The sequence below is a fragment of the Scomber scombrus genome, chromosome 4 (assembly GCF_963691925.1).
Source record: "Scomber scombrus chromosome 4, fScoSco1.1, whole genome shotgun sequence".
NCBI classification, from domain to species: Eukaryota; Metazoa; Chordata; class Actinopteri; order Scombriformes; family Scombridae; genus Scomber; species Scomber scombrus.
In genome coordinates this window covers 3374048-3401668 of record NC_084973.1, presented here as the reverse complement: position 1 = coordinate 3401668, position 27621 = coordinate 3374048, and the positions used below count along the sequence as shown (strand labels likewise).

Sequence of the window (27621 nt, the reverse complement as noted above, 5' to 3'; positions counted from 1 at the left end):
CAGTGGTTTGGGTCTTTTCATGAGATTTTTTGGAAAATATGAAAACACATTTCTTTTTAAATTCAGTAAGTGCATTGATTGTGGAACTACAAGTCATTTTTCAACTGGAATTTCATTCACCTCCATTGTATTTGGGTGGAAGCTCAAATCTCAAACCTGGACCACTACAGGACTGAACCCACCATTAAACCACCAGTTTGTTCACTGCTTTCTATGAGTTGTTTGGTTCTAAGTGATGCAAGTTAATTTCTTTGGTGTAGCTTCTGTTTAGTCTAATTTTACTTAAGTGATGAGTTTCCTTCATTTCCTGTGTGGCATAGAAAGGTGTACAGTATCCATAGCTTTGATGATTTCCTTCTCCGTGATTGTTACAATTGCACATCTAGAAAGAAGCTTTTGTGCTTTCATGCAGAGGAACTGAAAGAAAAGAAGTGACGTTTTGACTTTTTAGACGTTTTGGATCACTGAAATGTTTTCTGGTGCCAGTTGTCTCGCTGTGATGTCATTTATCCATAGATCTAAGGAAAGTGCCGCCACACAACATCAAAAAATAGACAGAGTCATGCTGGAAACATCACAAACAGCTGCTTTTACCTGTGGTACAATATATCAAAGCACATTTTTTTCCTTTAATGGCTGACATTTACAACCCGTAGTATCAGTCCATTGCTTCAGGAATGATAGTTAGCATGACATCTCTATCCTTTCGTCTCACCACCACAGAGAGCACGGCGCCGGTGTGGACAGCCTCGCTCACTTCCTTCATGGTCTGAATGGGCTGCCCATTGACGCCGATGATTACGTCGTGATCAATCATGCCAGCGCTGCGGAGAAAACAATACCATACATTACTTACACATAAAGCCTTACAAAAAGAGTCCCAACCCAGGTGGGTACTTCTCACACCCCTCTGGAAAAAATCAAGCTCAGAGAGGTAGGGCGGGGCAAGACCATTCAGGGATTTTGGCCCGCCATTAAACAAGTGCGCTCCTGTGTGAGGTTCCTTCTGCCTGAAGCCAAGGCAAGACAAGACAAGCTTATTTGTGTGGCACATTTCAACAATAAGGTATGAAGCCCCAACCATAAAATGAAAGATCAAGAACATGTTTGCAATGTCACTTTTAATGACAGCCTCTTCATTTGAGTAGTGAAGAAGAAATGAATTAAAAAATATAAAAAGAAAATAGAGAAATAAATAAGTTTGGTTCATTTTTTTGTGATTTAAATGAATTTTTTTTGGACGTTTGATTTTTTTGCATCTGAATTCGTGCTTTTGGGTCTAGCACCTTCTGGGTGATTACAATAAGTGAATTAAAACAGTATCAGTACCAATTTATCTCACATTTTATCAGATAATTAATGCCTACATTTAATTTTAATATAGTTTTTGTTGCATTTAATGGCTCATTAGTAGAATTTTTGATTTTTGAGTCACTTTGATTTTTGTGTGTGTTTTACCCAACACTGGGTCAAACTCATGGATGTATTATAAGAGATGCAGAAATGGGGGTTTTTCCAGTGGCCACTCGCAGTATTGCAGCTAAAAATCCCCCTGCAGCCCAATAAGTATTTTCCCATAGATTGCTACTGTAAAAGAGACTGTTGACAGGACAACTCAAAGTGCAAACAAGGTCAATTATGACTCTTTCTATTATGAATGTTTGATCCATGGAGATTTTATATTTGTAAAACTCTCAAGCCGAGAAATATCAGTGACATCACACTGTAAAGTCTGTGGGATGAGCGGGAACTCGCAGGCTTCCTCTTGCTGCCAATGTTGGGATATTTACACTGGTATGGTTCACCATGAAAAGGTTCATTTTTGTTTATAATTGCCATAAAGCTGAGGTCTAGTGTCATAAAAAGTCAATCTAAAAAGTTTTCCTTTTTAGATTGATACATTTTCTAGTAAAGAAAAATTTGAACCCAACTCAATGTATTAGTGAGCTCGTGTTAAACCTACACATTAATCTCTGCTTGACTGGATATTGGTTTCACACCCAAATAGATTTTGCCTAAGCAATCCTGCAATTGCGTGCTGTATTAATTATTCATCAGGACAGGTACCACCTAATACTAAATGTTCATGATGCTTGGGACTTTTTCTATATTCTGAATTCACTGAAGTTATAGATAAATATGCTCTCATGAAAACTACAAAAGTCAAGGGAAGGTAAGGCATCTTCCCTGGTTAACTTCAGATCTTAAAAGTATTTTCAGGCAGAGGGATAATTCATAGGCCGCATTTCGAAAGGCCAAGGATCCTGCTGATGGAAAACTACACGACAGTTGAGAAATACAAGCAAAACTATGACCAGAAATGTCACCTCATCAGATAAGACTTAACAGTGTTATATTGCATGATCCACTTTTAGTTTCTCAAGCATTTAATCAGCATTAATCTTTGGTCTGTTCTGCCATGATGCCTGATCCTTCTGTTGCTGGTGATTTTCACAATATACTGTCTCGTCACAGCTGTCGAGATCCAGGTTACCATTAAGGATTTAAAAGTGAGTATTGGTCCTGCCTGGTTAGATGGCACTGACACCAAATTTCTCAAATTATCATGCCACATTCACTGTGCTACACAAAGGGGACGATGTATTTGAACTCAATGACTGTAAACCAATTTCAATCATTTGTTCCACTGCAAAAGGTTTTGAAAAACTAATCTGTGTTCAACTGCCACATTTTCTCAAAAAACATCATCTTTACAATCTGGCTTTTCTGGAAATTCGTCGACTTCTGACGTAAATGTAATGCAGCTTATTTTTTCTGAATCTAATGACAGTAAATTAACAGGTGCAACTTTAAATGATTTGACCAAGGCTTTTGATCTGTTTGACCACTACTTGTGTTAGATAAACTTAACTCTATAAGTCTGTCATGTAATGCTTTACTTTGACTCAATTCTTATCTTCATAACGGAAAATGATGTGTTGTCATATAACAATGAGGTGTGCTTCAAGGCTCAACTCTTGATCCACTTCTCTTTTCCATTATTATTAATGACATCTCTTGGATTTGTTTTGAATGTTATGTTCGGCTTTACGCGGATGACACAGTAATATACACTTCTAAAACAAATTTATTTCAGATTGAATCAGCTTGGCAGTCTGACTTTAATATCCTACAATGCTGGCTCACAGCTAATAACTTGCTAATTAATAAAACTTAATCTCACACTATAATTTTCTGTACTTGCCAAAGCATTAAATCCAAACCTAAAGCTCATTCATGTGTCATTGCCTATCTTTATGGTACACTGCTGCAAAGAGTTAAACACATCAAGTACGTGGGTCTATGGCTCGACTCTGAACTTTCATTTGAGTGCCATATCAATCATATTGTGAATAAAATAAACTTCTGTAGGTGTTCTTTACTGATCCTGATCCAATTGTTTTCCCTTTACTGTTTGAAAGAAGATTGCCTCACAACTCATTTTACCAATATTGGATTATGCTAATGTGGAATATCAGGCTGCATCCAAAACTAATCTTCTTCCTCTCAATATAGTTTATAATCACCTATGCAGATTTGCTCTTGGTTGTCCTTTCATAACTCATCATTGTACAATATATAAAACTCTTAATGGGCCTTCTCCCATCATAAGAAAACATTGCCTGCAGTTCATTTTTAAATGTGTACATTTCATGTACTCTCACTATCTATTATGGTACCTTTCACCTCCAATTATCAATTGAGAAACTCTTTACAGCTCTTTTTTTCTGTTCCTGTAGTCTTTAAGTGTATAGCTAAGAAAGCTTTATTTTTAAAGGTCCATCTTATTGGAATAATCAACCTGCTTTTGTACATCTTATTTGATATTTTTTAAATGTCTTTCTGTCTGTCACATTTGGTATCATTTATTGATCGTTATTTTGCTTTTTGTTTAATATTTTGTCTAATTGTGCTTAGATTGTATTATTGTTATTTAGGACACCCTTGGGAGAGATGGTACCTCTTTCTCATCTCATATGGTTATTCCTAATAATGAATTTACAATATCTTTCAAAAAAGCCTGTTGGCAGAACATCAAAACAGCAGGATGTAGATTTCAGATGTTGTGTATGTGTCATACTATTTGATTGCAAGTGGGCGCTTGTCTAATTTTTTACATTTTGTCAGTGAAGAAAGAGAAAAAAATCATTGCAGACCCTGATGGATAGAAGTTCAGAGGCTACTGACACAGGAGGGTTTGTTAGCCTGTCAACAGTAGTAAACAAGGATGATGATGTCAGAGAAGAAGGACCATCCTCTCAGTCCTCAGTTTCAAATTATAAATGCTAAGTCTCCATTTATAGATGTCATAATGAACATGGAGGTTTGTTTTTCACCACCTGGGTTCAGCTTTTCCACACTTTCTTTTTTCTCTTCTGATCAGTGTGGCATTTCTCCATGGAGATCTTTCCTTACCAGAGACCATCTTCACTTTAGTGGTGCAATGGCGTCAATAACATCCGTAATTGATCTACAAGCATATTGACTGTGACCCAAGAGAGGGCAGGTGTCGAAGAGAAAGACTGAGTAAATATTTCACTGGTAAGTTCAGTAATATACTGTTTTGTTTGAACATGTGTGTGCATGGAGAAAGCACTCTCAAAATAAACACAGGAAGGATTGGAGAGGGCAACATCAGTCACGACAACCTTGAAATGTTCACTCATAAAACTACCAAGTTTTAAAAAGCTAGATTCAGCGAGTTGAAAGCATTATCTGCCTGATTTTTTAGCAACAGACTGTGGCTGACGAGGAATTGATGCTAATTTTTTTAAAGTGCAGAACTGGTTGGTTGCTTCCTCTTTCTTAGCAGTATCAACATTCTTTTTTTATTACCTATCAATACAGGAATTGAGAACACTCCTGGCACACTGGGCTGCGGCTTTTCTTCTGAATATTAGTGAGTGCCTAAACATGCTCTCACTTTGCCCCAGGTAACACTTTCCAACAAAAAACACCTCACTAGTTTAGTATCATGCCTTGAAGCACGCACCAATGGGAGAAGAGGAATGTGTTTACTCTTTTAACAATGTAAAAAAACATCTTTACTGCAAGATATAAAGGTTTGGTTGACTTTTGTGACTGACACTGGCATGTGTTTGTACCATTGACAGTTGTACAGTTTATGCACATAAAAGAAATCCAATGTAAAAAAAATGCATTAATCAATAATTCCTTTCTTAACAATGACCCAAATGACTGTAATGGCGATATATTTCCTCACTGTGATAAAGCTATGTAAATTATCACCCAACTCAGTCAAAAATAAGGTTTTAACATCTTTTACCTCATGTTATGTATGGCTCTGAAGAACAGAAATCCCCCTTTTGTTTGGTTTTCATTGAAAAAGTTGTGATACACCCAAAGTTAGCGACTAGCTGGTGAACATAGTGGAGTATTAATAAGCTAAAGAGTCAGATTAAGAAGAGTGGAGACCAAAACAGAGCTAAAAGAAAATATATCAAGTGGACAGATGGTTACAAATGTTGGATGTGTAAATAGACAAAAGTCTGCCAACATGTTTTCCTTTACCATTTATAAGGTAATATACTATGTTAGAGGTTGTGCTTTCAGCTTGTTTCACTTTGCCAAGTAAAGACATGTAGCTTTAAGCAATAATATGAATGTGTTCTTGTTTTAAAGTAGTTTAGCAAAGTGGATTTATCAGAGCTTTTTCATTCTGAGTACAGCTGCCTGTTACTGTTGCTCATGAGAGCAGAGAGAGTGAACCAAAACAGTAAAGTTTCAAAGCTAAAGATACTTCAAAGCTCCGTAGAGCTGAGGGCAACTACTGAGTCTGATTATTCTCGTCTCCCCTCACATTACATGTAGTCATTTGATCTGCTGAGATCAGTTAAGGTGAGGAGCATTCCATCATATGAGAGGTGGGTCTTACTTCCAGTCTAAAAATATACAGACATATATCGATAACATATCATATGGTGTTATATTTTGCAGTTCTTTTTGAAATTTCGTGCTGACTGGGATGAGATTTTACACCAGAATAGAAGAGATCGTATCTTGACTCTTACCTGGATGCAGCTGATCCAGGGATTACCTCATAAATGTAAACCCCCGAGCTCACATCTGGAAATTCACTCTGTCGTGACTTTAGATCTCTGATCAAACTGGAGACACACAAAGGAAAATAGATTACAGAAACGTAGAAACTGTAATCTTGACATTTGAATTAATTTGACCTCTCATCCAAACTCTGCTGTAAAATGCATATCTAACAATTAAAAAAAAATATGTAAAGCAAAGAATGAAATGCTTAACAATTTTGAATTATGGAATATAAGTACAATTCAAGGTTGAAACATCACTCATGAAGTGTGCAAGTCACTAAATGATTGACAATATTAAAGCAATAATTCTTTTTTTGAAATATGCTTGTTTGCTTTCTTTTCATGAGTTTTATGAGAAGATATCACTCTCTTAAATTACTGTGGTATTAACAATATCATCTAACCCTCAGCAGGAAAGTAAATAAGTATATATCTCAAGATGTTGGACTATTGTTTAATTTAAATGTAATTTTCTAATAGCTGCCTTATTATTAGCAATGCACAAGTGTTTATTAAAATGTATGTATGTCTTCAAACTAAATTTACATGTTCTGGAATTCAGCCCTTATGTTATTTACTCACGATGAGGAAAGCTGCAGCATCCGCACGCCTATATATTTCTTCTTTTGTGCTGCATTTCCTGAAAACAAATGACCATATGAAGGAATATGATTATCATGTATCTAGTAGCTGTGATAAAATCAGAAGCAAGTGGTTAAACATGAGATCCTGCTCACCATTAACTTGTCTGTTGTGGGATTCAGCAAGGAACTGACGTATTCTGTCCGCAGGAATTGCAAAAGAAATTCCTGCCGTCACTTTTAGGGTATTTATGCCAATGACATCTCCATCCTGTTAAAACACAGAGTGGAAGGAGAGCCGTGAGACTGCGGTCGTAAGTGTTTCATATTCATAGAGAAAGGAAAAAAAAAAGTGAAAGTAATTTGCCTCATTTTCTTCCAGTGCACATAACATCAGTCTAATTATCTGTTATTTTCATTCACCAAAAAAAATCCAAAAACAACAGTGGTTATTGTAGTAACCTATCAATGTTTTCACAGTGAAGCACAATTTATCAAATATACCGTATGGAAAGTGTTCTCTTTTAGAATGAACTGCATTTTTAGGGAACAGAAGCTGGAGGCAGTAACCTTGATAAATGAATGTACCATCTGTATGATTCTATTCTGCAGTAACAATGCAAAGGCCTCTATAATCAGGTCTTGTGCTAAAATACTGCGAGGGAGGCTTAATCTCGAACCTGAGGGAGCAGATTGGAGGCTGTGGGTATTAAATAAAACAAAATGATGACCTTAGTCCTCGCTGTCATAAATAAAACAAGAACCATCACCTACATAGCGGAGAGAATAACTAATATGCAAATGTCATGCTCTGCTGCACCATGCTTGTGGAGCAGCCTTTCTAACCATCTGAGGGCAACACAGACAAAAAAAACCCAAAAAAGGCCCAAAAACTCTATTCAGAAGGGTTTTTCATCTAATTACTATTTTCTTTATGTCGTGTGTTCTGTGTTTATACTGCAGCACTTTGAGTGTCACTTTGAATCCCTTTATACAAGATACAGAACAATAAATCCTCTTACCAAGTTGACAAGTGGACCACCAGAGTTGCCATACTGTGAATAAACAGAGCAACAAAAGAATTTTACTTACTCATTGTTGAATAAGAACAAAAAATGTCTGAATAGATCAAATGAAATGCAGAGGCAAGAAAGAGAAAAAGTATTATTGGTGTCACTGACATTAATGATGGCGTCAGTTTGGATGTAGTCCATGTCAGAGTCCTTGAAGCCAAGCTCCATGCCGTTGCGATGGGCAGTGCTGATAATGCCGGTGGTGACTGTGTTCTGCAGGGAGAAGGGACTACCCACAGCTACCACGAACTCGCCGGGACGCAGGTCTGAGGACTGGCCAAGACGCAGGATAGGCAGGGGAGTCTGCAGCAAAGAGCACACATCAGCCAGAAGATATGAGGGTTACATAAGGTAAGAAATGCAAGCAAATATGTCATTCTGGGATCATTGAAGGTTAACTAGCTTACCTCGATACAGTAACTATAGGTTGGTATAGATGTAATACAAGGTCAGCAAGACCACATATACCCAGCCAGCATGTCCATGTAGGCCCCACTTGGGTTAAATGCAGGCTACTGAGTGGGCATGGGCCTGACCTGGGCAAATTTAGCAGGTTTCAGTAACATGGGCCGAACATGTGAATTCCACATGGGACGACTGTATGAGCTCCATAAGGTATGTAAGTGGGCTAAGCAGGCATTGGCATAAACAGGGCAAATTGTATGGGCCCCATATTGTTTCAGTAACATGGGTCCCACATGTGAAGCCCATGTGGGCTGGCTAAATGGACCCCATTTCAGGTCCATTCTGATCCCACTTAGTCACCATATGGGTAAACATATGGGGCCTACATGGGTCTCACTCAGTTGGACCCACCTGAAACCCAATCAGAACCCACTTGAAGCCCATATGGGCAAACACAGGTGGGACCACCATGGAAACTGCGGACAAACCCACTTGAGACCCATATTTGCAGACCAAATTGACGCCTTATTGGGACACATGGACATGCTGGCTGGGTAGTTGACCTTCTGCTTAATGAGACTTAGTAACTGATAGCAGATGTCTTTTTGTTAACCAGAAGTACTGTTCTGTTTTCACAGTAAATTAAACTCAGATTTTCATAATAAAAACACTAGTTGAATACAGTTTTATGATGTGCATATAAAAAACCAACATTTTAAAACAAAAGTCACATTTGGGTGACAAGAAACAACAGTGGTTGTTGTTAAAATGCTTAAAACAACTTATTCTGACGAGGAAGACCATGTAATGAAACTTTCACTGAAAAGTTCAGTCAGAAGACTCTAAAAACATACAGGCATAACTGGTTACTTCTGCCTTCTTCAAGCATGCTCATCTATTACCTAGATTTCTATGTCTAGGGCGTTATCTCAATTGTTGCCAGTCACCTGTCAATCAAACCAATAGCAAAACGCCACACTTCAGTTCTTTTAAACTGCAAATACCAAGGTCAAGAGTGAACATTGATTCTTTTGAGGCAACATAGGCGAGAGGTACTTAAAATGCCATGAAATCATGGCAGCTACTGAGCTTGCATATCTATCGCCATGACAACTGAGCAAACTGACCATGTGATCCAGTTGAAAGCTCTGCAACCTTGACTTGGGATTGTTTTGTCAAAAGACATATGTTTACCTGACAAGCAACCATTTGTCCCCTCTAAGAAAGGAAGTAGTGTGATATTGTTATAGCAATGCAAAATCTCTTTAGGAAGGAGGTCAGGTTGGTTGGGCATACAGTGTTGGTTGATTTGGACACGGGAGACGTTATTTGCTGACTATGTCTTACCAACAGTCAATGTTGGTTGATTTTACCCATGACTACAGTTGTATCCCAACCTTAATCAAGTAGTTTTAATTGGCTGATGATCTGAAAATGCCTTTTACAATTGTTTTTATGTAGGTTGTTTCGGGAGGTACGGACAGACAACCTGGGTAAGACCTCAGTGGACTCTTTTTGTAGTATACTTTATGTCTGAGATCAGAAAGTGAAATGTTTTTGTATAAAGCAGATACCGTATGTTACTTTTTGTGAAAAGGTATCAGTCATCCAAGTCATGGTTTATCTAGTCTTGCGATACCAGGCAATCGGAGATCTCCACCTACTGAAGTCTGGGATTTCTAAATGCACGCTAGTTGATTGAATGGCAGTGAGAACGACCGTTAACAAACCTACAAACGTACACGCCCTTACATTTCATCAAGGACCTGCCTTACCAGACATTATACACTTACCATAGTGAACTGCATGTCACTGCCCCATATGAAGGGCTTCTCTAAAGACTTTGGATTGATTCTGCAATGCAGTTTTTAAAAAAAATTAACTCTCTCATTGTTTCCACCCAGTTTTAACGACGAAACCTGGGAGATAATCCTCTCTTAAGACCGAAGCAAGAGACTGATCTCTGAGTCTATAGTATATCTAAAAGTATGAGGTCAAAGATGAACTTTGGAACTAAAGGAAATCTTTTGGATAAGAGGTGAAGCGTCTTTAAGAATCTAAGGTAAATACTTGATAGTTTATTTTGCCCTGTCCATTAGTAAGGTTAACTTTCATCAGTGACATTATTTCTGTTAGCAGCTCTGAATCTTAGAAATTATTGTGACACTTAAATTAGAATTCAGTTTTTTCCAGAACAAGAGGTGAACCTGAACTGAATATTATATCATTTTCTAACAAGTCATGAGGACACGTATTCCCACCAAACTTTTGCTGTTAAAAGAAAACACTCTCTGGTTTTTAACAGTTTGAATAAAGTCACTAGTATTGATTGCTCCTTTTCTCCTGGCACAAAGCAGGTTCTCTACTTGAATCTTTATGTTCCTGAGACAAGCTCTATGTTGGAAATGCCATTCTATATGATTTTATCATGGGATTTGTAAACCAAACTACACTAAGCCTTAGCTTGTTTCTGCCTCACTAATACTAGGTTGAAACCGTTTATGTGTGGGGTGGGTTGGACAGTAATGCTCGGCCGAATTTATAGCCACATCTCCTGGGGCATGGAGCCTCATGTCAAGACAAATGTGCCTTTTAGGCAATCTTAAGAACCCCTTCTACCAGGAATGTAACACATAAAGATATAGCCCTGTACAGCTGTCACTGCTCCCAGGCTGTTTTAAGACAAATTCCTTCACCTTTACAGCAGTCAAAGACAGATACTCCTCTGGTTTACTCCTTGTGATCTACACATATTCTTGTATTCAGATCAGTACTAAAAATGCTAATCATCTGCTTCATGCTGAGTGGAGTCTGACTGAAGTGGTTGGAAGTAGGGCCCATTCTACCATACAAAGCAGTTGGTTGTGTAAGAGCATGTCTGAGCAGTGACATGTTTTATTCACAAGAGCTGTTGCAAATACACAAAAAATAGCTGTGGCTTTGAAATTACTGGACATGACCAAATACCCCCCCGGGGAATATCAGACGACAAAATGACCGTGTTAAGGAATAGTCTAATTCTGGTGGCCCTGGTGATGACTTTCTCCATGGAATATCTGCCCCACTTTCTGTGCAGGATTAAAAGACTTTGATGTTAGCCACTGATGACAAGCTGCCAGGCCAGAGGAAATTACAAGACAGAATTTAGACTAAGGCCCTTGGGGAGGTGAGTGAAAACACTGGTCACCCACGTCCGTCTCAATTTTGATGAGTGCAATGTCGATCTTCTGGTCCACGTCCTTGACTGTAGCATCGTACTGGAAACCGCTTTTCAGTTCTACTTTAATCCGCTGCTTGTTGTTGAGTACGTGGGCATTAGTGACGATCCAGCCATCTTCTGATACAATAAACCCAGAACCACTCGACACAGAGACCTCCTCATTGGAAAATGGCCCTCTGGCAAGAGTGAGAAGAGAATTGCAAAATGAAAAGATTGTTTTATATTCATAGAGACACACTGACACTTTTAATTTTCTAGCTTTGCTTAGTTTTACCTTTGGAAAAGTTCTAGATGCACCACAGCTGGAACAATTTTGTCCACCACATCTGCAATGAAGTTGAATTTGTAGCGCATGCTTCCTGGATGTTGCAGTCCTTTGAGGACACACAAAGACAAAGACAATAAGTTTCACATGATTAAAAAAACAACAACTTATTAGCCACACTAGCAGCATTGCTCTAGGAGTGACTGTTGATGGGCTGTTGGTCCAGACTGAAATATCCCAACATGTATAATGGATTACTATGACATTTTGCAAACATGGAGGATTAATGCAAATGACTTTGGTTATCCCCTCACTTTTCCTCTGTACACCAACAGGAAATTAAATATCTCTACAACTTTGGCCATTGAATAAGACTGAGAGTCTACAACATGAGAGATGGTAAATGCTAACATCGACATGCTAGCTTGTTCACAAAGACAATCCTAGCATGCTGATGTTCAGCAAGTATAATGTTTACCATGTTGACCATATTAGTTTAACATGCGAAATCAAACACAAAGCACATTTGAGGCTTATGAAAATGTTATCAATTTTACAGGTATGTGGACAAATAAAAATTTTGACCAGCTGAATAAAAGTAACAGGTCATTGCAATTCATCCAATAGTTGTTTTTGGATATTTCACAATACTGCATTCTGGATGATTTTGTGGTGTCATACAAGCCCATGTGAGCTTCCTTTAATTGCATGCATGAAACTTTTAAGAGAAACTCAGAATATCGTTGGGTGGATTGACACAATATTTGGTACAGACATCCATGGTTCAAAGATGATGCATCTTGATGATTTTGGGGGACTTTTAATCTAGTACCACCTTGAGTTTTTTTGGATTATAACATTTATTTTAAAGCACATCTGGCATTTTGCATCATTTTTATTGTAAGTTTGCCATTTGTCATTAACTCATTTCACAGCCTGCTATTGTCTTCCAACCATTCAATAGTCTTCTGTCTCTCCCACCTGCAGCTATTACCTGACTCCCATCTGCATACCTGTCACCAATCCCCTAATCAGCTCCCCAGCATGCAGACTGGCCACTTTCCCCTCATCTTCCCACCAAAGTGTCTGTTGTGTTATCATCTGGCCTTCTTTACACTTGTTTCTGCCTGCTTAAAACAACTGTCTTTACACCTTTTCCTGCCTGCCTCATCCCTTTTGCTTTGTTTGCCTGACCACCCACTGATAAACTACAAACACAGCTAACTTTGCTTTAATTTAAACTTCTTTTCTGTTAGTCATTCGTTTGAGTCCATTGCCTGCAAGATCTATTGTTCCTGCCTTGTCACCTTAAAATCTAGAATATATTGATGAGATGTGGCAACTACTTGGCAAAGATCCAAAAGAAAATACCAAAGTTAAATGGATAATTATCAATTAATTTCCTTCAATGATCAAAGACTTAACTCGCTACCTCTCAGGCAAGTAGTGGCACAGCCCTACTTCTGAGCTTTTGTGTGTCATGGTTTCACTCAAATCATGGACTAATGTGCGCGCATAAACACAGATCAGATTATAGACCTCATGTTAAACCACCTATTTGTCTCTGCTGCCTAGCCAACACATTCTTTCTATATTTGGTGTTTTTCCTAAAAGAGAAACTGGAAGGTCAAGTTGGCTTGTACAGGTAGAGTTACTCACTAAAACTGCAACCTGTTGTAGATACCTGTGTTGTACCACCTCAGGGCAGCGCTATCTCCCTCCTGATAATCTTTCACGTGATCCCTCTCCAGAAGCTCCCACATTTTCTCTGACTGATGTTGTGTTTACAAAACTGCATGAATAAACTTGTCACTGCAGAAACAGCAGCAAATATGCAAATGACATTGTTTCTATTGCCAAGAGCTACTTTGGCAGTACACCAACTATTTTTTCCCGTCAGAGAACTCGACTAACAAATCAACAATATCCTCTCCATTGGCAGGAGATCCTGTAGCTCTCTCTATCCTCTCAATTACACTGTGCGGCCATGCCAGCTTGTACAATTGTGTACAACCCATCAGATGAATCCCACTTATACTCGCCGTGTCATCTAATCTGTTATTGAGTCTCCAAATAATAAAGAAAAATGCAAATCTGCTTGTAGGATGACAACCAGATTCCAGAAAGATTCACATTAGTTTCCATGACAATGCATCATTACAAAAGGACACCATGTTGATGTCCATGTGATATCATGAGAAATTTGTTTTACTTCATTCACCGACCCGGTCAAGCCATCTCTACCAACCGGTCATGAAGAGGGGCCTTTTACGGTGGACTAACCGTAGTTGTTGTTGCTGAAGTTTAATGCCAGGTGGTTTAAAATGTGACTTTGGTCCATTACTGAAATATCTCACACAAACAACTGGATGGATTGCTATTAAATTTTTTACAGACATTTACGGTGCCCAGAGGATGAATCTTGATTGCTATAGTGATCCCTTGACTTTTCCTCAAATGCCACCAGCATGGTTATATTTGAGGTGAAATGTTCTGTCAAATATTAGGTAGACATGTGTCCTCCTAAGGGTACATTTTATTAACTTTGTGGATCCCTTAGCTTTCCATCTTCCATGTAGGAAATGGTCATTTTTTTTATTTAAACGCCAACATAACTAATTCCTATTGAACCCTGTCTCCTGGAAATTGTGTTTCTATACTAGGTCAGTTTTTTTTGATGTTATAATGTAATTACATTCTGCATGATCTAGACAGCATTATGTTTCCTGTGTATTTTCTGTTGAAAGTTAATAGTATATCAATGTCATTTTTAAAAGGCAGTTTCGTCCGCTTCAGCCGTACTTTTGTGTGTAGCGCTAATTAGCAAACGTTAGCATTCCGAAACCCTAGAATAAGATAGTGACCTTGGTACATGGCAATCAACATCAATATCTCATCATTCACATTGTATTTTACAGAAAGTGAGTAAAACATTTTTTTTTAACATTATATTAGATAAAAATTAAAGAATAAATAGTTTGAAATAATTTACAACCAATTTCAGAAGTGAAGTGCCAGGTACATGGGATACAAAACAAAACTGTCATGTTTAGCAGTTTTCTCATCACAATCGATTGTTGATGATGACAAATCTGTTGTATTATCTGGTATATACTAGAATTTTTCACTGAACAAACAGTAACTACTCTGGTAACTGCTCTGCCCCTACAATGATCAGACCAAACAAAGTGAAGTAGTTAAAAAAAACTATTAACTATTTAGTTAAGAAGTAACCAAAAGCGCAATTCAATCATTTTGCAAAGAGTATTTTAGATAAAAGAGAGATTTTGCTTTGACTCCAGAAGAGGACAAGCCCCTAAATAAAACGGAAGAATATGCTGAATTGCAACATAAGTACAGTTTTCCAGGGCTTTAACAAAACAGCCGAATCAGCCGAGGCTTTCAAGATAATTAAGTAGTGAAAGCAGATATCAAACACGCTGTTTATGAGCTTTTTGAGAAGATTGAAGATGAACACATGACCCTCTGTATGCGATCACAATAACTCAAACAACAGAAATAAACAAAACAGTCAATAAGGAAAGTGATCAGCTGTTCAAGTAGCCTCTGTTCTGTATTATGGTAGATGAAGGATAGTGTACAATAGCTATAGGATGCTCTTTCTCTCTCTCTCACACACACACACACAGAGACACACATATATCTTGTATCAAGCAGACAGAGAAGCTGTAGATATGTCACCATGTTTGACTTGTCTGTTCCTGATCACCCTGGTGACTGAGCAGCAGTAAAAGGTGATGAAATGTACTGACAGGCCTTTACACACTGCTATCTGCAAGTCACACAGCCACATTTTCCTGATTTGACCTGCTCTGCACTGGTAGTATGGGAGAGATTTTCTCATTTGAAGATAACTATTATGTCTTGAAATGTCTTACCCCCCTTGTATCTAGGTAGTTTAGGTTGTATTAGTCCAGGTTTTGAAATAGCTGTCTCCATTCCTCCACTCAATACAATGTGAGTGAATGGCATTTTGTTTGTTGTGCTCGCAGCATAGAAACTCTACTTTTTAAAATCTGAAAACATCCTCTGTCATCCGCCCAGATTTCAGTGGAAAGAACCACCCCCCATAAAAATTGTTTTCATTGGCACTATTTCAATAGAAAGTAATTCCACTGAAAATAGCTCATAGGTATCTATCAACCCCCTGGAAACAAGATCAGACAAAGGGTAAATAAGGAAGTATGTTTTTCGTCAAAATGTGGGTAAACAGACCCTTTAACGTTAAATCTGATGCAAGTTTTGGTGGATTTCGGTGAGACCTGCTGTTGTGGCTTGTTATCAGCATGTATTCTGTTGGGAACCCATTAAAATAACATAAACCAACCACCATGTTAAACTAGAAATACACACATTATGTAACAATAAGTAGTATCAGTATTATGCCAGCTCAGTGGTGGCAGCTGGTACATGATGATTTGCAGTCTTGGGGTTTTACTGTGGGACATCATTGTAAATAACATATGTGTTAGGTTACGTTTGTGTAAGTAGACAGCTGGTTTTTGGTTTGATTTACATAAATGTAGAATCATTTAGAATTAAGAACATACTTATTACTTATGAGAGATGAATAGAAATAGTAACAGTGGTTACAAAGTAGAGATACATTTCAAACTGTAGAGATGTCTGAAGAAAACCTTTCATCAGCATTCTGTCTGACATTAAGTTGTTTCTGGGCCTGGCTGTCTTTTCATTGGTTTAACCCCCAACTCTCCAACTTCACACCCTATCACCAGGCATGAGAGTTAGTATCGGAACCCTGGATTCTGTTCAATGATGATTTGTGTGTTTTACATCCAATGCCTCAATCTCACTTTCTTCAATATCTGAACATGGCAACTGTATGGTGAATAAACTATGGTTAAGGTATGGTTAGAGTCAGGTTACTAACACACTTGATTAAGGCAACCGAACATTGAGGTACTCTACCTTCTGCCCTAGCAAATTGTGAGGTGCTTATGTGCGAACATAGACATAATTCCAAGGAATTCTGAGCTGGATGCCTTCTTTGAAAGATAGATAGGAGATATAACCCTTCCTTGTAAAGAATTGAAACAATGGTCACATGCAACCTGGCTACATATTGATCTAAACTTTTCAACCAAAACATCCTCGTTTTAGTCAACTCCTGGAGTAGAGTTTGCTGCATGAATGGAATTTGGAGATTATGAATGCACACTTTTGGTTTTCCCAAGAGGCTAAAGCAATCCCCATAACATTTTACTTGGTTGTGATAGGCAAAAAAATACATTTTTATTAAGCTGCACCTATGATTAAAACAAGACCGTACACCAGTCTTCTTCACAATAAATCGATTGCTCATTCATATTACTTTTCTTTTTCATGGCTATGCATTGTGAGTATGTCATATCATTGCAGCAGTGAGCAGTCCTGCTGGGGGTAATTGGGGTGGTACCCTACTGCAGAGTCCATTTGTACAACTATCTCCATTTACAATCCAACTCTAATGTTCCTTGACATAAATCATGTGATGCTCAGTGACCAGAAACACCAGAATTTTCAGAGAAAAAATGGGTTACATTTAATTAGCTGGGTTTCTATACTATACTATATAATATAGAAAGGAGAAATATTACATGATTACATGGTCACATCCTGGCCTGTTACAAAGATCATATAGTTTTCCTATGGTATCCATGCTTTATTAAAAAGCATCTCTGCAGCCTCTTTGCATACCTGCTCGTATAGGAAAGCAGTAAAAGGCGTAACACATGATGAATTCTTTCTCCTCGATGTTTGACGACGATAAGAAACTTCACATTATGAAAATGAATAAGACAGGACAGGAAAATGAAGAGGATATATTTGCACAGCAGTGTGTTGCAGGAATTCCCTCAGGAGAATTAAACACCATCACCGGAGAATTTGTGACTGCATTTTGTCATTCTGAGCATGAATATGCAGAGGACTTGAGGCGCACTAACTCAAGCTTTCCGCAGAGATACATATTCTAGATATATATCATTCTCATCCAGTTTTACACAGTCTACAGAATGTCTTATTAGCTTCTTGAGTCAAATTGGATAGCACAGGTGATGATGAGTGTTCTGCAGGGGGTTTTTCAAGTGGCACACACTGAGGAAATACAACAGTCTCTGTCATATTTAACTCTTAATCTGTGTGGGGAATGTTTACACAGTGATGCTTTTCCAGAAACACCATTCATTCAGTCCTCGGTCTTGCCGCAGTGTGTTTGGTCAAAGAGGAGCATCGCTGGATTTTAAAGGGGCACTCTGATCATTAAGTGTTGTACTTTTATGAGTGTAGGGGGGCTCATAAGAGATTTTGTTTTTTTGTTTTGTTTTTTTAAAGCTAAAAATAAATAAATTAATAAAAAAAAAATAAAAGCAGCCTGACTTTTAGCCTCTCATATGGACCAAGCTCCTGAAACACTGGATCCTACATTTCCCATAATGCAACCTGTGTGGCTCATTAGACCCAACCTGCCAGGCTAATATCCATGTCTATCAGACTTCACGCCCTAACAAAATGTATAGTGACATTTCAGGAGTTACTTCCTAAGACTTGACAAAGCTCCTCCAGAGTCACAGATGCTACGCTCTGAGACTTGTTTGTAACTCACACAGGATCAACACAATCTATCAGCTAGCACTCTGTTCATGAGACGTAGTAAAAAATGTTACAGCCGCTGGTGTTTACTAAGTTTCAGGAGTGGCAATCCGATAATTTTGCCCTCAGAGTTGTTTTACTAACTGTGCGGAGGCCCAACATTCTGGATTGGAACGATGACCTGATAACAAAGCCCGGAGGTAAAGTACGCTGCTCAGCATGACACACTTTTTTTCCATGTGTGAATTTCGTTTGACTTGAGGGCAGCCGTCATGGAGGGGAGGGCATTCGCGGGCCATACCCCGCCAAATTGTCAAGCACAGACCAGGTGGACTCAAATGCAGAGACTAACGAGGCACAGGTGTAACACATTAGGGGAAGGGAGGCAAACAGGAGGGGAGGAAGCTAGACAAGACAAGGGAAACACATCAAAATAAAACAGGATGCAGACAAGACAAAAACCAAACCTACAAAATACACCACAACACAACCGGGCCCTGACACAAATGAGTTATTGCACCCCAACCAACCCCCTTTGCTACCAAGCCATGTAACGTTGCTTTTTATTCATTTATATTTATCATATTAAAAGTCATACTTAGGACTTTTCTAAATCACAACTTTTATCCAGGCCTATTAATTTTAGATTGCTATTTACTCATCTCAATTTACACTATTTGTTCTTGTCTTTTAAGGTAAACAATATTTCGTTTTTCATTATGTATGGAAGTGGACAATCAAAAAGGGAATCTTGAAATCTTGAGTCAAAACTTTTTTGCTAAATATTTTTGTGAAATGAAATGGTTAAAAAAAACACAAGAAAAGGAGAAAAACAAGCACCCTGTTGGTCATATATGTGTATGGTCACATTTGGGGAGGTATGCATATTGGTGTGGTGCTGACGTCTGATCCATTGGTTCAATTTGTTGTTATTACATCAAAATAAACACATACAGTGAGAAAGTCAGATGGCGTTAATACTTGTGAGAGAAAGATAATGAATTCAACCAATTATCAGACTGCAACAGAGATGAATGGGTATAATTAATCAGCCATCATGCTGGAAAACTACCCATATGTGATCTCAGAACTGACCAGCACAACTAAATCATCTTACAACAGTACCCTGCCAGCATTTTCAATGGTAGGAAGTGTTCATTTATCTATGCTTAGTAGCACAACCGGCAGCATTGCGGCAGTCTACGTAGCACCAACCAGAGGTCTCTGACACTAGGCACCTTTGCGATTGTGGGCTTCCGTAACTGGAAAAATACTGTGGAGAGAGAGAGAGCAGGGATTTCATACACATAAATCTTCTAAAGGAGCACCTCTCATGTTGTGAACTGGAGCGGTAGAGGTGTGTCAATACTGGAAAGGAGATTTGAACGCTCGTCAATGCAGACCGGCTACGAAAGGACGGGTATTACATTTGCTCTCTGAGATTTGTGGTGGAAAAACCAGTGAAAACCAGCTGCCTTTACAAGGGAAGATGGAGAGTTTTGAAAACATGTTAGTGTGTGTGTGTGTGTGTGTGTGTGTGTGTGTGTGTGTGTGTGTGTGTGTGTGTGTGTGTGTGTGTGTGTGTGTGTGTGTGTGTGTGTGTGTGTGTGTGTGTGTGTGTGTGTGTGTGTGTGTGTGTGTGACAGAGAGAAACCTCAGATTGGGTTTGCCCATAGGTTATATTGTGTGCAGTGTGTGTGAGTGTGTGTGTGAAAGAGTGTTGGTTGTTGATGACAAATTCATATTATCAAGCATTTACATCACAGATTGAGTCATTCAGCTCCAGTTCGTAACCCCCTGTGGTTACCCTAATGCCCTCCTATTAGATTAGCTCTGATGCTGACTCTTCTCGCCTCTTTTCAGTCATTTTGCCCTTGCACAATATGACCAAAAGTGGAGTCATTGGGTCTGAATCCTACAGGGGTACCTCTACTGCATTACCCCTCTTCCTGCCAGTAATAACCACGGTAACCCAGTCAGCATTCATCTCAACACAGTAAGCACGCAACAATAATTTGATAGCGTGATGGAAACGTTCCAGTGCCCCCTGACTTTGTGTATGATACACAGAGGATTGGTTGTGTTTGATGTGCAGCTGTTTTAATACCTGTGCAGAAAAATGGATGAATTTTGGTAATCCCATAAATGGAAATGAACTGCACACAATTGACTTGGCTATAAGCCTGGGTAAAGGATATGCAGCCAGGTACCTGAAGCCCTGGCACGCAGCTGTCAATAAATACACAGCACCAGACCGTGAGTGAGAAAGAGGACCTACACAGTCAATAATAAGATGTTTAAATGGCTGGAGAGGGATATAACTAAGGTCTTGATGTCATTTGCAACATCTTTCTTAACACGGGTCATAATTAATGTCTTTAAATACACAGAGGAACCACAGTGAATGGAAGCATAACTTTCACAAACTCCACAGGGTAAAAGTAGTAAAATACCACAATGTAAATATATTTTCTTACAAGTAAAAGCCATACATCCAAAATTGTTCCATTGTTTTCAAAAAAATACATTGAGTACTATCTGTAAAATGTATTTAAAGTATGGAAAGTGAATGTCTAATTATGCAGCAGAGAGAAAAGTAGAAGTATAAAGTAAGAGACAATGGAAATACAAGTACAAGTGCCTCCAAGTTGTACTTAAACACTTGGTTAATGTACTCAGTTATATCACTACCAGAGACACCGCAGTGCCACCAAAATTATTTCATTACTGTATCAGTGCTAGTTCACAATAAATGTGTGTATATGTAAAAAAATAAAATAAAAGTGGAAATGGGTTTCTGTTTCAACATATTTATCATACCAGCTGTAGCCAGTCTTGTTCTCTTTTAATCCTAATGCATGGTCAGATGTCCTCAGATAAGGGATCATTGGGTCAGTTGAGGTCTATGATCTCGAATGTGTTCATTTCAACTGATTTTAAACTAGAAGTTACATTATTTTTCATATATGACATAATAATCTACGAATTCTCATTGTTTCAGTTTTTCTCTTCAGTTACGGTCAAGTTTGCATTGGTACTATACTTGGAAAGGCAAACGTTGGACATTTCACCTATTTACTTAGTAGACTACTTTCTTCAAACTATTTCGATCTCTCAGCTTGCTTCATAACTACTTGAGAGCAGCAGCAGATGGTGTTCAGCTGACTGGTGCGAGACATGTTCCTGTGCAGCTGGTGGTTTATCAGCTCTTGTAACAAAGATCAGCTGCACACCCATTTGCCATCCTGTTTGTGTGATGATGTTATACCGAACCATTAATAATCTTTTACTTATTTATTATTACTAATTCATTTTTTAATTCATTTTTGCCAAGTCATAATTTTAAGTTGTCAAATGAGGGTGAGTTATTCCACAATGTTTGCATGTGTCCCATCTCAACTGTAAAGCACTTCCTTTATAAATATCAGCTTTCCCTGGTTGGATATCATTGACCTCAGTAATAGCTGTTTATTGCAATAATCATTTTTCGCTATAAGCAGGCACCTTCAGCAATATTTTATTTTTTAATCAGATGTGAAGTTTCGTTGTTCACATTTTTGCCCAGCACTGTGATTCAACTGTTTGATAACTTGTCATTATAATATAGATAATATCATTATTACTACTACTAATAACTTTATTTATATAGCGCCTTTCAAAATAAAGATACAAAGTGCTTTACAATAAAAACAAATAATGCAAGTAAAAGATCCAAAGTAAAAATATGGACAATATACAATGATTAAATAACACAACAAATACCAACAGTTAAGAAAAAGCCAGACGATAAAAGTGAGTCTTATAAGAAATTCAAAGGATGACACTGAGCTTTCCTGTCTGAGATCTCCAGGCAGGGAGTTCCACAGCTGAGGGGCCCGAACAACAGAGGCCCAGTCCCCTCTGGTAACATGTTGAGATTTTGGAACCAACAGTAGGGCCCTGCTGGAGGATCTCAGGCAGTGATCATGCTCATAAGGAGTCAGCAATTCATAAATATAAACAGGAGCCTGACTATTCAGTGCTTTAAAAATCAATGAAGGGCAGCAAAGATTGGTGTAATGTGGTCACTTCTATTAGAAGCTGTTAAAAGCCTGGCTGGAACATTTGGTACCAACTGTAATCATTGTATGTTTTCTGCTGCTGATGCCAGAATAAAGTGCATTACAATAATCATGTCTGGAAGTGCTAAAAGCATAGATGACCTTTTCTTAGTCTGCAGATAAAAGAAGAAATGACTTGATTTTTATAAATTGTCTCAATTGGGCAAAGCGGGATTGCAGTACTTTGGTCACCTGGGCATCAAAAGACTGAAAAATAACACGTAAGTTCTTTGCAAATGTTTTTGCAAATTCATTTTTGACAGATAAAGTGTATATCTTCTCAAAACTTTATTAATCAATCTCTTCCAAACATATCACAATGAACATTTAAATAGGAAAAAAACAGAGGATTGTGTCTGAAAACCAAAATTATTCCAACTTTATGGGTGACAGTGTATGATGAATACAACATGTTTTAATGCTGATTTTTTTATTTTATTGTCTTGATTTGACTTTATTTCCAGCTGCCCATATATTTAAAAAGAGATCCATTTTATTTCCATTTTTGTGAACTGTGGGTCACATTAGGAAAAAATAGGGATAAAATTTATGTGTAGCCTATATTGTGTTTTTACAGTTTTCAAATGTAAAAATGGGTCGAATTTGAGTTATTCCAAAAATGTAATATAAAGTAATGCGTTACGTTACTTAATTAAGACTGAAAGACGTCACAACAATGACCCTAACCAATGTGTAAGGGTTAAATAAGCCTGCACAGATAATAATAATAATAATAATAATAATAATAATAATGATAATAATAATAATAATAATAATAATAATGATAATTACTTTATGTATATAAAGATTTCAACCTTGACTTTGAAGTTTAACATAGCTAAAATATGTGTAAAAAGACAGACAGAAAGAAAGAAAGTGAAATAACAATAAAAAATGTGCACAACTCACCTGACTCACATCGTCCCCTCTGGATCAAAATGACCGCTGCAGTCTCTCCTAGTTCGGCCCTCCTGTTCTCGGCTGTCAGGCGGCAGATGCTGGGGTAAGTCCTGCCGTCGCTGCCGCACACCGGACCAGATGTGGAGCAGACGCAGGAACCCTGGAGCTTCTTCCCAGGGACCGAGTCGCACCGCAGCCCTTCCCCGCAGAAGAGCCCGCTTCCACCGCCGCACTCTTCACCCTCCCCGGCCGCACACACCATACAACATCCACACCTGTGCTTCACCTGGCCGTAGTAACAGGCCTGAGGCAGGACCGGGCACTGAGCCTCATCACACACCTGCGGACACGAGTGTCTTTTTCTCAGCAGGCCTGCGTGAACTGCGGAGAAGAGGATGCTGAAATACGCCACGAAATTCATCCTGAAGTCACAACAGTGTTCCTTTGGTCATACGTGTATGCTGCTATGTGTGGTCCCTGTCACTGATGAGAGTTCAGTTTACACCAGCAAGGTAATGTCAGCACTACTGTTCACCTGGAGGCCAATAATCTTCCAGTATCAACATGCTGGTACTAGATTCTCCATATGTCATGTATTGCTGGGTCCTTATGTAACCACGTGAAATGCAGCTGTATCACCTTCAATTTTTTTTGTGTTGAGTTATTTTTATAATCTGAGTTTAAGCAGTGGCATTTCAAACTGTGTGAACCACAGGGCCAATTATAATAGGCATTTACAGCATGTTCTATATGGTGCATAGAATTGTTATATTCTACATAAACAAAAAGACTTAGAATGTGTTTTTCGGTGTTGACTAGGCAGATCACCTTAAATGACTTTATCCATACACTCTATCATTATATATGTATTACATTCACCATTAACCCCAAATTACAGATACAAATATATAAAACAAAAAAGCCAATTAACAGATAGAAAGATAAGAATATAATAATAAAAAGAAAAATAATAGAAAAATCTATGAAAAGAGAAATGTTAATGTAGAAAAATAATAAACTCAAGAATGTATTAGCCTGCAAGACGGTGTCTTACGAGCTGATATGGGCACGTTTTTAACAAGTTTGCACCACACAGTAACTACATGGCTGGATATACCATACAAGGCAATCTGGGTTAATGCAGCCTTGAGTAACTACACAGGGAATTAAAAACAATATTAAACAGTGTGAAGATGCTTTAAAACTGCACTAATCAATATTTCTTTTAAATGAAAATGGATCAAATGATTATGTGTGGTGTAAAAATTATGGTTATGGCCTGCAAGTTTCCTAATTGGTTCAGTCTCGCCGCTCTGGTCAGGTTTGTTTCCAAAGAGCAGCAGGGAGCTGTTTTCAGCCCACCGTACACTACCTTCCCAGCATCAAACAGCACACAATGTTAGCCAAAGGGAGGCAAATATTAGAGTTACATTCTAGATAGCCAGAAACATAACTCCAAATGAATGCTAATGTGGTACCATGTCTGTTTGATGTGTAAATAGGCAACATTTTTTGTCATTACCACTTTAAGATGATCAAAACAATTAATTAATGCAGGGTTAAAAAGAAGAAAATGTATTTTAAAGCATATGTAACTACAGATATTACAGTATTTTCTGCCTTTGTAGGATAAAAGCTGGAAATCTGGACTCGCCGTCACACTCCGTTTGGCAGATTTTCCTCTAAATTGGACCTGGTGGCTGATAATGTAAAGCACATTGTTGAGGCTATTAATCTTTTTTAACAGTGTCATTTATTTATTTTAATTACACCGAGCACTCCAAATGAATGGGCTAATGATCTCCTGATGTTATGTGTTGTGCGCCTTGAAAAGCCCAACTAGTAATACTTGCGACAATATCAGTTTGAGGTATATTTAATTTGAAAGGTGCATCATAAACATTACTGACCTTTACCAGCATCGCAAACAAATAAGTTCATCATAGTCTGTGCACTTAAAAGACATGTCAATCAATTTGAGAGTGACAGCAGCTACCCAGTTCTGTTTTGGTGCCTCTTTTTCTTTTTTCTTTTTTTCACTAGGATTACTGCTCAGGCAGCTAACAGAAGGAGGTAGTGAAGGGTCAGAGCCACAACAGCCTGAGAACATATGCTGCTCCAAATATTATTGCTCCTCTGCAGCTATAATGGATGACAGAGGGAAGCTGGGCAAAGAACATGCTTGTGTCAACAGTATTGAGCTCTGCATTCATTTATACTGCAGCTTACCTTTGGTGTACCCCATTGCCTGAAATGACAGGCCTTCTGCCATTTAAAACAGTGTTAATTTATCTCTTATGATTACCTGGGGGGCAATACAACAAGCTGAAAACACAACATATTATCTCCTTTTAAAAATATGTTGAACATGTTAATAAGCAGCTGTCTTTCTGGCCTCTCTAATTATTCTAAGTCCAATATTGACTGTGCTTTTAGATCTGTAGTGGATCATTTCTCCTCTATCATCACCAGCTAGTTACTCATTTTGTCCGTCTGCTGATTGGCTGTCTGCTGGGAAGGTAAACTAAGTTTTTTTGCTGACAGCAGCTGCCTGCTGCTTGCCTGCTGCTGGAAATATGCTGAGGAGATAGGTGAAAGAGAAAGTTGTATGAGGGAAAACCAAAAACAATGAATTCAGACCTGTTTAAATCCCACACACAGGCGCTTTAAAGGTGCAGTGTGTAGACTTTAGTGACATCTAGCAGAACAGAAGTGGAAGATAATATTTATAATTATGTTGTAATTAGTGTGTAATCACCTGGAAATAAGAATTGCTGTGTTTTTGTTACCTTAGAATGAGTCCATCATATCTACATAGGGAGCGGGTCCTCTTCCACAGAGGCCGTGATGCTACACCATGTTTCTACAGTAGCCCAGAATGGACAAACTTAAACCTGGCTCCGGAGAGGGACTTTTTTCGCGAGACTACCGTAGATTCTCCTACAGGCTTACATGGAGAGTGGGAACCTCACCGATGAATGCCACTAAATCCTACACACTGCACCTTTAAATTGCTACCAACCAATAAGGAATGCATGGAATGTAAAGTATGCATTATTATCTTATGTATTTTATTATAGCAAATCACATTTTTCCTTGAGAAAAAAAAGCTTATTTGTCACTTTACTGATAATTTATATAACGCTTTTTGTTTTATAACCAGGGGACATGCCAGTAGTAGCAAAACCAGGTTGTGAAAAAATCTTTAATACCTATTAAGGTACTTATTTAAGTATTCAAACAGTTGACAGCTGGTCATAGATTGGACAGAATGATACCTCTTAACAATAACATAACTGATGTGTTTTTGTCAAAACATGTCATTATTTTTGGGGGGTATTTGTGGGTTCAGGGGAACAAAAGAAAATTATTCAGATTTTTTTTTTTAAATCATTTTTTAAACATTATGTCTTTCTGATAATTATATCACCAGAAAATTACATTCTTTACCTTTATGTCCTAACACATATTTATAAGTGATAATTAGCCATTGTGATGACGTGTTACATGAGTTTAACATATGAGTTTTCCTATTTATGTGCTTTCCTGTGAAAACATTATTACTACTTTTCAGGTACACTCTCATTATTTATACCTAAAGTTTACTTGAGATCTGAGACAGAATCTTCAAAAGATGCAGGTTTCTGAACGACTTTTTTTTTAAAGGATTTTTATAACATACAAATCTCAGTTGGTTTTCCTTTGAAACTACTATAACTCTTTTTCAGTCACACTTTCAACAGTTTTCTGTATCCAAGTTGAGTTCTTCAGAAGATGCAGGTTTCACTCTACATTACTCATCTCCTAATCTTCTTTGTTTGGGCTTTTAGATGCTGTAATTAACTGTCCACTCTGATTATGAATGAGAGAATAGCTATCTATCGATCAGGCGCCAGCATCTCCCTCACCGAAATTACACCTGTTGGTTTTGTTTGATCCACAGATGGAACTCATTTGAAGCTATTTCTTGAAAGTGGTTAAATACTAACTGTGTTTGACGCACCCTTGTCAACCTTAACGGGCGTCTCGGAGAAGTCCAAGGCAACCTTTGATCATATCCTGCTGCTTGGTAATGTAGACAGACACTGAAATCTGAAGTATACTGAACTCTAATTTATACACTAAGGCTTTCGTAATGTCAATGAAAGTTACTTTGAATGAGAAAACAGCTGAGAGGATCCTTAATATCTGTTGATAGTGCTTTTAGCATAGTGAATAGACAATATGTCAACAGAAATTAAAAAACATAGAGAGCAGGATTTTTTGGCCATGATAACTGAATAAGAGATGCAGAGTAAAGAATTTTTAAAATTAGTGTAACTGAAAATGGATCCACACATTAACAGTCTCATTACATATTTGATAACACTAGCCAGAGGTAAACACATGGGCCTCAT

At 38.0% G+C, this 27621-nt stretch overlaps 1 protein-coding gene across 1 annotated transcript; it reads right to left on the bottom strand.

Annotated features, from left to right (window-relative positions):
* Window positions 1-658: 658 nt before the first annotated feature.
* On the bottom strand, window positions 659-27621 carry htra4 (HtrA serine peptidase 4). The gene is made up of 10 exons (XM_062417091.1): window positions 27569-27621; window positions 23234-23622; window positions 11622-11721; window positions 11319-11523; window positions 7831-8025; window positions 7672-7704; window positions 6806-6920; window positions 6651-6708; window positions 6033-6128; window positions 659-824 (listed from the first exon to the last, which is right to left on the bottom strand). The coding sequence occupies exons 1-10, from the start codon at window positions 27619-27621 to the stop codon at window positions 659-661; spliced, it is 1410 nt and encodes a 469-aa protein (XP_062273075.1).